The following is a 14,400-nucleotide window of genomic DNA, read 5'->3' as shown; positions in this document are numbered from 1 at the left end:
CCTATTTCCCAAGCTGTTGGGGGAAAAGGCTGTTTAAAATCATTCATATTAAACGTCTCTCTCTCTCTCTCTCTCTACTTTTAATACATTTAGTTAAAATAAAATCAAAATCTTCATTGCATTATTCCAAATATTCTTCATTATAATACGAAATATGTTCATTATTGCTTATCTAATAAAATTAGCCCCAAAACTGGTGTTCTTTTCCGTATTTGGCAATCATTAAGCTTTAAGGTAAAATTGTGTATTGTGTGGCATATATATTATTTAAATACACACGCGCACACAAAAATCCCTTCCGGCCTCTCTTCGCTTGTCAGAGCTGGGACGGTGGTTTATCATTAGTCCAGTGGGGCTAAGTCTCTTTATTTTAGTGCAGATGACAGACTCGGCAGACGGGATGTAGAGACATGGAGGCAGAGCACACAAAAAATCCAGTCTTGCTCTCCAGAACAAATTAGTGAACTACTCAGCAAGAAAGAAACCAACCCTAATCGGAAGCGGGACTTTAAGCATTATAAAATCTCTCCTTAGTGTTGTTGAATTCTTGGTCCGACTTGAAGGGAACGATTTTCTTTTTTTTTAGCTGATTTAATTCATATTTTGTGACAAGACCTCCTAACTCAGTTCTTTGGTATTTTAACGTAAAAAAAAAATCACGGGGTATATTGCCAACATTTTGCTAACAGGACAAACATCTTATTGGTACCTTGATTCCTGATGTGGAAATTGACTTCTTGATATAGAACGATTAATGTCTGTGATACAACGAGAAATGTTTCCTTCAAGAAATCCATTATATACAATATTATATTTTATTTGGACTATCCACTTCTCCGGAGTATTCATGTTTGCTGGACATTTAAACGAAAAAGGTAGGAACATTATTTCAGCTATAGTCAGAAAAGAGGAAATTCTGGTAAAGATATAGTCACAAACTGTCAAAGAAACTTCACGACAGGAAAAACAAAAAATACCTTATATGCACTATTTGTTTGTAAGGATTGTTTAGTTTCACTAACACTGCAGATTCCCCGAACATTGCTATTATAGATCTATAATGTGCATATCGTGATAGATTTGTGCCAATAATATCGCAAAAAAGCAATGACTATCAAACCGTTGTGGCTAAACGAAGGAAACTATGTCCTTGCAAGATTTATATATAGACCTGCCTTCAACAATAAGGATTCTATCTAAACATGACCAATAATTTTTGAGTATAGGATCTTGATCGAGAAAAATCAGTTTGAATTTGTACAAAACTTGTTTCATATGTTAGTAAGGGGGTGCTTTCTAATAAGGTATACTTAATACCCTGTTTTTTTTAAAAACATTTTAGAAATCAATTTATGTATTCCATATTTGTCTTTTTCTTTGAGAAAAATCATCTCAAGAAAAGCAAGTTGAAACTAATCACTAGCCTCTTGAAAGTAAACTTTTTTGAAAATAATAGTACATCCCAAAAGATTTCTGGAAACTACCATTGGCGCCACCTAGAAAAGGTGATTAAGATACTAGTAATAGTGTAATTCAGAAGATAAATGTTGTGTCCCACTAAACAAAGTAGTTCATGTTATGTCTTATATTATTATGATTTTTAGATATTAGGAGGAGGGAATAGGTTGTCAGTTAAGTTGTAAAATGGGTCTTTAACCTCAAAGCAGACATATGAAAAATACGGCGCGGAATTTCACATTGAGTAAGTTCGATTGAAATATAGCGTTCATAGAAAAAGCTATTAAAAGGGTCTTGAACCTCTAAACAAACATACAAAAAAATGTGTTGGAATATAAAATATTGAAACAAATTCGTGTGGTTAAGGAATGAAACTGCGCTGTATCCTAGCGAACATATACAATGTAATAGTACCGTGTGGTACGGATCTAGGTCGTGCATAGATAAATCTAAGGAAGATTGGACGAACAGAGCCCATAACTCAGTCAGATATGTAATGCAGTCTCAACTAAAGCCTCTCTGTGTAAGGCTAAATAAAAATCAAATTGCCATACGTTAAAATTACCACATGTCATTAAATACACATAAAAACTGTTCAAGTGGTATAAGATTATACCACAAATGCATAAAAAAAGTTAAAATTCTCTCAAGGTAATGTTACGATTAAGAACTTGTAATATTTTTAAGAATGTTTTACGGTATATGAACTTAACATTGAAGAGATAAGGATAGGTAATTTGAATTAAGTAATGAGATTTTATTCAAACTTTGGCATAACTTAAGTTCATTTTGATTCTCATTAGTATTGATTACTCAGCACGACATTAAGTACAAACTAAAGACGACTATGCAAGTGTTTTATTACAATCTTATTTTTAAGATAAATTTGTCAAAGGGGTATGAATCATTGTAACAAATCAAAACATTTAGCCTTGGGGTCACCATTGTAATACTTTTTTGGCAAATCAGCTTTTTTAAACAAAATTATCAGACAATAAGAAAAAAAAAAAGATTTTTTAAAATTAAAAAAATGAACAAAGTACAGTTGGATTGCATTTAAAATCTTTCATCCTTTTGTCATATCATATTAAACACCCCAGTTGTCTCAAAAACAACATGCTCGTTAGCCAATGTTTATGGTGAAAACTGCACGCTAAACAACACGCTGATGGCAGACAAAAAGAAACCGAAGTGAGAAGCCATTATGTGTTTATTAATTGTCTTATGTAACTATGTCATATTACACGACATTATGTGTATTCTTAATTGATAAAACTAATTAAGAAGCTATAAAGACTTGTGGTTGCTTTGCATTATATTGCAAATAATGCATTATGTAATACATGTTGTTTTGACGAAAACAAAAACATTTCCTTGTTGGCAATCAGAGGAAGGGAAAATCATAGGATTTCTAAGTCATGTAGTTTTTATATGAAATATTGCAACTGCTTCTTGATTGTAACTTTATTTAAGTCAGCATATTTGAACCGGAAGTAACTCGGGGATTAAGTATGTCGTCACGAAAATTTTAGTTTTGCCGTTTTTGTTTTTAGCAAAATGCAAATTAAGTTATCAATATTTTTTAAAAAGTGTAAATTTATAATATTATAAAGGGTAATTAAGGCTTAATTGGTACCATCCCTATTTTATTTACATTTATGTTTATTTTTCAAATTGATATTATGGTGAACCAATGAAGTGATCCACGATATTATTATAGCACGTATAAAAAGTAATAAATAAACTTTATAAGCTCCTTCCCACAATGGTATTCTTCATTGATCTGTCAAGTTTGAAAATTAATTAAAGATCTTTATTAAATGACATTTACATGATTGTGGTCGGTAATAAAACGTTGATTTCAATCTGCATGTAAATATATGCAGAAAACTGCTTCATTTTCCACTGACGACCATAGATTTCTGGTAATTAGACGACACGAGGCCCGTTCCGTTCAGTAGAGCAGGTGCGTAAATCTCCTCGCGGTAGCTTGAGGTGTTAAAATGGGCAACATTTGTTGTCTTTACGAGACGGGTGAACAAGGGAAACTGATTTATTACTTATAAACTTTTCATACATACTAACCTAGTATTTAGAGAAAAAAGGTTAAAATTAAACACCGAGTAACATCGCGTAATTAATTTCATTTGAAATTCAAAGTACTGGAATAGTCATATTTGGACCAGGCTTCATGAATGTTCAGAAATATAATAATGCATATAATGAAGTCGCAATTGTGTACCTTCAAAAGTTTAAATACATAGTTATCATAATCAAACCTTTTCAATTAAAGAATTTCTGTATTTGTGAACAATTCTTTATATAATAGATATATATTGATTTATACAATTTTGATATGCTCATAAGGAAGCAGAAGCGACTTATTTACTTCTAATTATCATGATTAAAGTGACCTATGCCATTTATGTTGATATTGTCCATAAAAATAGTCTCAAGGTCAAAGTATTAAAAATTAATACCAAATCCTTTAAAATAAAAAAGAAATGAATAGAAATTTTTTTACAATTATCATTATATGAAACGAAATGATAAGAAAATTAAAAAACACTGTAACTAGAAAATACCTATGTAGAATAAAGACTACATCGATTCCATGATGGAAGTCTGAAGGAGAATGAATTTATTCGAAATTCTTCTTGTTTGGACATTAATAACCATTGTTGTAATAAACAGGTAATTAACCACGTATCACTGATCCCTTTATGTAGATTTCATTGATAGTCTAACCATCGTATCTCTGTAGCGTTTTCTCATATGGGGCACGCCCGTGCGACATCAAAGTATCACTGCCAATAGACTGATTCAGGGCCTGATGTGAAAACTAAGCACAAAATTGCTGAGAGACACAACTGACAGTTTTCATGGATTTCGGACATGGGACAATCAGAGAGTTATAAATAATGTTTCAGTATCTATTGCTGCCAAATGAAGACCTGGTGACGTGTAGCAACTAAATGGAATTCATATTGGAAGAAATTTCCGATGCCACTTTGTGTTAGAGCATAGATTAGCTACTTAAATTTGTATCACTTTAGATTTTTAAATAAAATTATACTATTCGTGTTTATATGTATATTAAGCTTATAAAATTTGTTTTAAGCCTGGGCCTTCTTTTTTTTTAACACAACATTTGATTTAAATTCTAATGAAAAAAGAATATTCTTGCACATCTGGATAATAACCAAAGAGAGCAATATATAATGTTTTTGGTTTTGTGGTTAAATTACTAATGAAATTAAATGGTATGTTATAAAAAGAAAATTGGCAATTTCCTCGATTTTAAATAGAAACTCGGCAATTTCAGTTTTATATTCACTTTAATGCTTATTATAAATATTAACAGTGTTTCCGATTATTCTAAAGACTTGCAAAATACGAAATTATAATCTTTTTTTTGCTGTACAAATGCCTCAATAATAATAATGTAATATGCAGGCTCCTTCGTTTTAAATAAGCCTTGTAATTTCAAATTGAAGTACTATTTTAAGCAAACTGGGAATCTTGAAAATCCTTTCAGCAATCCTTGTACCAAATGAAATTGTATTTAATTTTTTGCTGCTGCAAAATGGTTCATTTACATCTATTTTTTTTTATTTTCAGAACAAACTTACACGTTAAATATACCATGGCACTTTGGAAACTATCATCCCCGCCACGTGCAATATACAGTCCACGGCATCCCAGAAATCCAAACATTAAGACTCAAAAGAAATGATAATATAAACATTAATGTACCAACATGTGTTATAGATCAAGGCTTTACAGTGTGTGAATATGGAAATATACAAGTGAGTACTTTTTTGTAAATAGTCTTTATTATTTCTATTAATGATTTACTGATATTTTTACGGAATAATTGATATCTTACAGTTGCTGCAATGGTCTAATGCCGCTTTTTTTTTTATTCTAGGATATAGCATTTTACCATACTACCGATAAACAAGGGGCATTTTCAATAAGGTTAGACCGCGGGGCACCTACAAACACACAGACACAAGTGGTAAGATATCGATAGGTTCTATTCTTTTTACGATTTACATGTAGGACTATGAATTATACCGGTATATATATTTATTTATTCATATAAGACAGTTTATGATGAAAAATAACAGAGGAAGGTAATTGGAACATTTTTCTCCTGAAAATTGTAGGAAGGTGTTTTAGTGGCGGGAAAAGATGCCTTTGTCTTGGAGCCAAATGGTCCTCTCAGCCACACCATTACCCCAGCACACAGCCATAGAATCATGAAGAGAAGTTCATATATAAATAGTAAGTAAATCTGATTTATACCATCACACCTTCTCATCTTACTAACCTATCAAAGGATGCAGATTAATAAAACGGATGCGATGCACCATAACGCAAATTTAACACTGAAACCGAAACAAAGCTCAAGGGATCAGATATGCTTGCTCGTCGATTGGGTCGCAATGTCACAGGGAAACAGACCAAGAACAATTTTGTTCCCTCCCACAATCCCTCTTTAAATCTAAGGAGGCCATAAGGAACCGATAAAATTTCGCTGCCCCCGTATATTTACCGTATAAATCTGTTCGAGCTGTCACAAAAAACTGGTTTGATACCTTTCCAGCGTGATGAATGGATAAATCGAGAGAGGCCAAGTAAGCATCTTCCGAACTGTCGTCATTTCATTGCTAAATGTATGTCATGCCTAAGATGGGAAAAATTCAGCTTATCAATATGATGTTTGAACCTACACAGTTACCCAGAAATCATTGTTAAGGATATTTTAATTTTAAAGAGAGCAGTGAATTTTTTTCCCTCAAAGATAAGTTTTTTCACGAGAAAAAGAATAATACTTAAGATTTATATTCCCCATTCCAAAATTGCTAATTACTTTCTCTTTTTTTTCTTGTCAACTAACAATTAACGATAAAGGTAGCATGAGACACACACATTTCCTATTGTCTTATATAATTAACTCTTGTAGAACAAATGAGTGGAATTAAATTCAGCCGGCAGGGGCTAAACATAACTGTGATAAATTACACGTTCTTTTCCGAAAGACATTTTTACTTCTTGTTAAAATAGTGTGGAATCTTTTTCTTAAATATCTCAAACTTAGTGTATGCAGATTTATAAATTACAAATTCACGCCTTTTCTCATATTGGTTCCAGAAAAATTTCAAGACGCTTTTTTGCAAAGAGATGCGGAATTAATTGTCTGGATAATTCATGCAAAGTTTCCTTGAACGCATATAATAATATCCTTGTCATATTTCAGAATTCAAACACAAACTGATAAAAATTCTTATGAAAGAAATACAGTTATCAATGTAAGTAAAATTTAAAATTGATTTTTTTCCCATACAGATTGGCATACATCAACAGGTCGTCACGAAATGACGTATACAGATAGACGAATGGTTCATTTAACAGACAGACATACATTCCAAGATTTCCAAGATAATATGCTTCATGATATTAACTATAGCACCAAAAGACCATATGTCGTGGAAGTGTTGGTACTCATAGATAACAGCTTGTATCAGAAGTAAGTCTATTCGATTTAGGAGGAACTCTTTTAGACAGTTCTTCACAAGATTGCTTATCTTAGTAGTAGAAAATTTTATTTATAGCGCTATATCCTCATTTCTAGCATCGTTGAATAGTCAACATATTCCATATACATGTATATTTTTCACTTTGCTATTGTAGATTCTACAAAAGACATGGGGGTGACGAGCTGGAAACTATGACAAAACTTAAATACTATTTCGCACATATTGTTAATGGTGTAAGTTTAAATTTTGTAACCTGAGAATATTTGTCTACCATTTTCTGCAGGTTGTGAACCATATCACTGATGGATATTAAATTGTATATTTCAACTTATTTCAGATGGATCTTCGTTATTCCTCAATAAATAATACTGGGTTTACCATTTCTATCCGGCTGGCCGGTTTCTTCATTGCCAAGGTAAAGACCCCAGAATGACCTGTACAGAAATCAGGTCCTTCGTCAAAAATTTCGTGCTCAGTGAATTTATTTTCAAGTGTCAGTGAAACGTTTAGGTACGCTACACGTCGAGGTAACTTTTTTGACAGATATTAGCATATCTTTGCAGAATGTCAGCGATCTCCCTTTTGTGATGACGTACCGACAAGGTGGCGACAGGCGATCTAAAGTGGACGGAAGCTCTACACTTCTGGGACTGACCAACTTCTTAAAGTCCAAAAAAGATTTGCCCCACCATGACCATGTCATGCTATTTACCGAGTAAGTCAAGTGGAAACCCAATGGTATTCTTTGCATGTCATATAACAAGTAGTCAAATAAATGTAAAACATCCAAATAAAGAGAAAATTCCTTGCAATGTATCATTTAAACCGTTGATTGACACACTGTACCTTTTGTGTCAGCTTTGAATACATTTGACGTGAAATTATTCAAATCAAAAATATAATTTATACCGATTGTCACTTGTAGTCCAATACCTTTACAAAGAATCAAGACCGTTTTGTGTTACTATATTTCAAAGTTTAAAAAGATATGCATTATGGAAAAACAATGATGTCTATTTTCTTTCCCCTAAATCTCTCTCTCGGAGTTAATCGTGACGGGTGATTAAAAGACCGTCTTTGTCACGTGGTACATTGACATTTTAATACCTTCAGAAACTTAATGCTCCAATAGGAATACGAACTGTAATTTTAATTACTTTTTTAAAATTCAGCATCAAGATGTTCCAGTTGTTGGATTCTCTTCACTATTCAAATTCATGCTTATGAAGTATTCTAGATTATGCAATTATGTTTAAATAAAAAAAAACAACACTGAGCAATGAGGGAGCGATTTGATTACAATACAGATTTAAAAAAAAATATTTCAGCATCCGTATTACAAAATTCTGTATAACGTTTCATTGATATGGAGGTTTTAAAGGTTATGGGTCCCCCCTGTTCCTAAAAAAAAAAACAGAGCTACGTTTTAGTTTTGGTTGACACTTCCTCACAGAGAAAATTAATGTTCTTAGGCAGCACCTGTGCAAAAATTACGTAAACTAAACACTAAATCTTCCGGACAACATTATGAATTTGAAACATTTTATGTCAGCATTGTCCAAAAATTACATAGGCCTAAAGTTTTCTCATCCAAAATAGGGTATCATTATTAAAAAGAAGTTCTTTTTTTCTATCACTACACTGAAAGAAAAACCTGTGAATTTAACACATTTCATTTACTGCAATGTTCAAATACTTTTGAAAGTTACTATCACTAAATTTTTTTTTTAGTAAATATACCAATATCTGTAAAACTACTTTAAAAATACAGTGAATCACTTTCATTAATAATTTTTTTTATGTTGATCTCTCTAGTATTGCTTAAGGTTTCAATGCATCAGTTCAATACATTCATAATTATAATACTTGTTGATAAAACAGAAAGTGTTGACAAGGATTCCAAAAAAAAAAGGGAAATGAAAATCAATTTCGTGCAGAAAAGAAAACCGTGACCTTGACAAAATTTTAATCTACTTAATTCATTCAAACTGAATGTGAGAAAATTTATATGTTTTACTTGTATGTATTAAGTTCTCTACATAGAGAAATAACTATAGAGAAGGGTTTTTTTTTCATGTAGGTCATAACAGTGTAATATTAACTTGGTTTACTTGGAAATATGTAACTCATTAAAATTGCTGATTTTCATTTTAATGTCAACTTTTATTCTCGATTTCAAAAGAATGATGACCAGACACTCGTTAACGCCATTATTCTGTATCCAACATGTCAAAATTGTATAATGATGCTTCAATTTGCATGAAAGTAGGCAAATATGTGTATAAATTCATGGGGGCTTTCTCATTAGTAAATGATTTATCTTTTGTTTACGCTTTCCAATGAAAAGCCATCAGACTTTGAAGTGTAATATTCCTTGTAACACTTTCTAAAATGATACTGTCTTGAGACATACTCAATGTTATATTTAGACTTAAAGCATTACTAGTATTCATGTATGTCACGTTTTATATTCTTCAATATGACATTTTTGAAATGAGATACATTGAGAAGAGTTCAGCTGCAAAGTTGTTTCATAAGTTCACCATTAAAATGTAAAATTGCAAAATTGTCTCTTTAAATAGTTTTAGAACAATATCCATTAAGACCATGATGAATAACAAATTATGCTTTTCTTGTGTCAAAATGGTCATCAAATTAAAGTTCTAAAGCATTTGAAAAAAGTTCTTTACATAAGCGATTTCAAAGTACCTCGTTAGTATTTTAGTAAGTTCTTATAACCAGCATTTTGCATAATGTTAGCCAGTTTCGTAATTATAAAAATGAGAAATTTTCTAGAATTATTTCCATTAAAATATGATGACTGACAAATTCTACTTTTCAAGTGTCAAACCATCTTAAAATGAAAGTACTTTGGTATTCAGAAATAGTACTTTACATAAATCATGTAAAGTACTTCGTGAGTCCTTTTTAGCATACACGTGTACGTAAACTGCGTCTTCGCACAAAGTGTTTACTTAATTTCAAAATAACTTATTTATACCACAAAAAATTGAAAGATTAACTATCTGTAAAACGTGTACTCCACTCACGTCTGTAATAATAAAAAGAAACGCATTTGAATGCAAATAAAATAAAGTTACTGCAATGATTTATTTTTGCATTCCTTTCAATAGATATGACGCTACAAATGGAAGGGGATACATATTAGGTATGTACAATTTTAATTAATTTGCCAGCATTCTAAATTGCTTTTTAATCTTTGACAAGATACAAGAAAAGAGGATAACAATGCATATGTATTTCATAATTGTGTACCCTTTGAATATTTTGAGCCGTTACCCTTACTGCGTCCACTGTTTTATAAAGGTATGATTTTTTCAATTTTACAGGAACCAGTTACCTGAGTGGAATATGTACAGCAATGAGTACTTCTGTAATAGTGGACCACGGGTCTTATAACTCAGCTGGTATCGCAGCCCATGAACTAGGACACAAGTAAGTAGTCCTTTGGTACTAATATAAGCGACCATTCCATTTCTCTCCGAATCCACCTTACATGTAGTATCGCCTCTGCAATTAAAACAGTAATATGAAGCGAGCACTACAAAGTGAGGAAAGAATTTCTATTAACAACACAGTAAATCAATCGTGTAAAAAATGAAGTTACTATGTTAAACATATTTATTTTTCTTTATTTTTTCCCTCCCGATCAACATTTATTTTATTTGTTTTGAATGAAATAAACCCAATGTATATGCATTTCACCTAAAAATACTGGTAGATTTTTTAGCTTTCTACTTAAAATTCCGTACTTACACTACAACAATAAAATCTGGCTAAAAAAATAATAATTTTATAAATATAAGTTGCAAGGAATTCAAGCTAGACAATTTAATGCAAGTATCCACGTATGAAAAAAAATTTCAATGAAACTGTAAAGTATAGATGTTTTAAGAATTCATATATCATAATTACACTTGTGTATTAGAGAGAGAGAAAAAAAAACCCATTAAATGCAATACAAGGGGGAAAAGTTATCCGTTTTATTTAAGTGGCTATTAATACATACAGAATATATTTGAAAATGTCTCAAATCGAATTAGAACAATATTCTTTCCATGACAAAAAGTGCGCTACTTTTCCCTATTTATAATAAATACAGAGAGAACAAGATGTCCTCTCCAAGTATTTTATGATGTTTTGCCACCATTTCGCCAGTGGTTGAGAAATACAATGATGTCAGAGATTACAAAAAAAAGTTTGTAGATTTGACAAATAAACGCGATATGACATGTTGACAAAATGCATATCAACACTTCTTGATGTTAAAAGAGGAACATGTTTTCTACAGTGACTTGAATTTTTATTTTTAATTTGCATACTAAGTATATTGTAAGCTTGTAGTAAACACAGTTTATTCCAAATGTAAATTAACTTAGGCCCCTCTAATTTCATTGTATGACAGTAATTGCGGTATATACGTAAGATTTCGTAACGAAGTATTTTGAAAGATTTTGTAACTATAGTAAAATGTACTTATTAATTCTATGGTTACTTCGAGTACCACAATATGTCCCTTGGAGATTAATTAAAAGAATACATGTATGTTCAAAGTGCATATCAGCCTTGTCACTAAGTCTTACATAGAAGCAGAGAGAACTTTTTAACCTTTATAAGAAAATTAATTTATGAAAAAAATTAAAACATAAAAATCAATCACAAGCATGCATTTATAATGATTGAATAAATTTGAAAGTAAAATAATGTTGACCAGTGATTATACCATTTTGCTGACAACCCTCTCATGCAACAGTTCAAATAAAATGAAACCATCATTTGATATGACACTGATAAATTTCATAAATTGATTGCAAGATAAAAAAGATCATTTCAAATATTTCCTCTCTTAAAACAGTCTTGGAGTGATTTACCATGATGGTGATGACAACCCGGTTTCTAGACGCTGTCCACGTGAACTGAACTACATCATGGCGCCATCATCTGCAATTATAAACTCAAAAACCAAAGAATACAGCTTCAAGTTTTCCGACTGTTCCATAGCTCAAATGGAGGATCATGTTAACTTACTGACACAAAGGTGAGACTCCAGACAAGGAAAAAAATTATTCTCTGAAATTTTACCAAGATTAAAAAAAATAAAATTAATAATTTGGATTGATGACTTTATAACTTTTTTGTATGACATGTTTCATTTCTGGCTTTCAGAGCGAGAATTTTCCGTAGAAAAGGTAATTGTTTAGCTGATGACGCTGGTCCATCTTATGCTACAATGATAGTAAAACCTTATCTCAGTATACCTCCGGGACAATTAGAGGATGTTCATACTCAGTGCAGGCAACTGTATGGAAATGAATCCTTTATGTGTGTAAGTACATCTTTACGTTTTTTTATTCTTTTATTTGAAATTTCATTTTTTTCATATCAGATCCGCTTACATCTTACATAGGTTCTTGGTTTATATAATTTCTATAAATATTCTACAGCCACCTGCAACAACAGATGAAATGTGCTACAAAATGTACTGTTTTGATCCCGGAAGGAAGATGTGTATTACCGGAAGTGAACAAAGAGCTGCTATGGGAACTTCTTGTGGTGACAAGAAGGTAAATAACAGAAGGAACTATACATTGCGTATATTTTGTACAAAAATAAATCAATATAAAAATAAACATCAATACACAAATCATATTTTGATTTACTAACATTATAACCTTATATTGCAGTGGTGTAAACTTGGAAAATGTGTTCGTGATGAAAAAGCTCCTACAGTACCAGGTACAAAAAAAATGAACTGGTATTGAAAAATTTCAAAATCTACTTTCTGTTCAATTATTCCTCATATATTTATTTTCTCTATCCATTTATTGATATCTTCCCAATTATTTTCTCCTGAGTCCTTTTATATTTTTAGAAATTTTTATTTTCTTGGCTGTTGGTTATATTTATTTTTATTAATGAGCAATGAGACTTTTTGTAACGCATTTGCTAATTTCTCACGTCATTCGATTCATCAGACAATTGTCCATTCCCTGATGTTCCTCCTCCTAGAGCTTCTTGTAAAGAAGACGCCTCTCCTATGCAATGCCAGGATCCAATATTCTATAAAAGATGCTGCCAGTCGTGTAATAGAAGTAAGTATTAAAGCCAAATCAATCGTAGAATTTATAATGCGGTCATTGACACAATGCTGTGAAGAATTTACAACCGCTAGGCAAAAGATTTTTATGTCTTTTATTTATTTATCATTTGCTTTCCACTACTCTGCAATCATTTGGGTCTTAATATATCGATATCTGTTTACGTATGTATTTGGGGATTTTAGAAAAAAAATTATCCATAGGGCTTTTATAGAAAATGGCTTACAATGAAAAATTTTCAGCTGTCTTAATATAAAAGCTTATACAGCGTATTGCTTGAACCCTTTATCCATGAATAGCAAATCTACAATCAAGAGGCGGCAAAAGTATACCACTTGCTTTCCTAACTAATCACACGTAAGAACTCAGTTACCTGATGCTTCAACATGCTTGGCAAGGTATTGGCATGGCTATCGTTATATACTTGCGCTTTCTTACTTTCAGATTTTACGGAGGAGGACTTTTGCAGAGACTCTAAAATTTTAATAAATGGCTTTAAATGCGACCAATTTATTGCAAAATATACACAAGAGATTTGCAATTATGACCCTAATGTCAAGAACTTTTGCTGTGCCAGCTGTAAAAAGTCTAGTGAGTACCAATATGAACTTCCTCATTTTTAATTGATCATCCTTTTACATCCTGTTTTTTAGCGGTTTGTCCATTCTTTCATTGGACAAAAAATGCTTGTGCTTGCAAGATTTATTGTAACCCCCCAAGTTATTTGCATTCTCCGTATTACTCCGTAAAAATATCTTGAATTCCCAATCCTCTGGTTTATATATGTATATTACAATGTAGCATATTTTATCAAAAGTTAACCAAGCAACTCTTTCCTTTTAGTTCCCTTTGCTCCTACGCCGCCATTACCTACCCGCGCTGTGCCTATGAACTGCCAGGACAATCTGTTCGTAAGAATAAACAGCCTGCCTTGTGAGGCATTTGTAGCCAAAACTGGTCTCTGTGACAGACCTATTGTACAGCAACATTGTTGTGAAAGCTGCCAAGCATGGAATTTAAAGAAATAAAAAAAAGTGTAACCGGAGCTCACTTCTTTTGTTTTCATTTTCATTAAGGTACATACGTACCTCTAACTAAAACGACCGGAAAACAAGTTGTTAGAAGATTTTCTAGGAAGGGAGGGGTGTATCGTCGACATACTAGTATTCGAACAGGCAAAGTTTATGAATATGTGAATCCCGCCTGCTAAATTGGAATGATAATTCTGATACTAAAGCAGAGCTCGTTGCAAGGCAAAGAGTTGGTCTTTCGTTGAA

The 14,400-nt window shown here is 31.9% G+C and overlaps 1 protein-coding gene across 2 annotated transcripts; it reads left to right on the top strand.

Annotated features, from left to right (window-relative positions):
- Nucleotides 1–311: 311 nt before the first annotated feature.
- LOC134234400 (A disintegrin and metalloproteinase with thrombospondin motifs adt-2-like) lies at nt 312–14,164 on the top strand. 2 transcript variants are annotated; one of them, XM_062716463.1, is made up of 17 exons: nt 312–875; nt 5,080–5,267; nt 5,390–5,479; nt 5,631–5,748; nt 6,814–6,994; nt 7,159–7,237; nt 7,342–7,419; nt 7,568–7,719; nt 10,139–10,173; nt 10,355–10,460; nt 11,881–12,063; nt 12,192–12,351; nt 12,470–12,589; nt 12,710–12,761; nt 13,001–13,117; nt 13,568–13,714; nt 13,967–14,164. In XM_062716463.1, the coding sequence occupies exons 1-17, from the start codon at nt 755–757 to the stop codon at nt 14,149–14,151; spliced, it is 2,112 nt and encodes a 703-aa protein (XP_062572447.1). In that variant the 5' UTR covers nt 312–754; the 3' UTR covers nt 14,152–14,164. The 2 variants fall into 2 exon arrangements, with proteins under 2 accessions (XP_062572447.1, XP_062572448.1); XM_062716464.1 differs by lacking the exon at nt 13,568–13,714.
- The last annotated feature ends 236 nt before the right edge of the window (nt 14,165–14,400 follow it).

Source organism: Saccostrea cucullata, unplaced genomic scaffold (genome assembly GCF_032062105.1).
Source record: "Saccostrea cucullata isolate Sc308-1 unplaced genomic scaffold, CSIRO_AGI_Scuc_v1 ctg18, whole genome shotgun sequence".
Lineage (NCBI taxonomy): Eukaryota > Metazoa > Mollusca > Bivalvia > Ostreida > Ostreidae > Saccostrea > Saccostrea cuccullata.
This window is presented reverse-complemented; position numbering and strand designations above follow the sequence as displayed.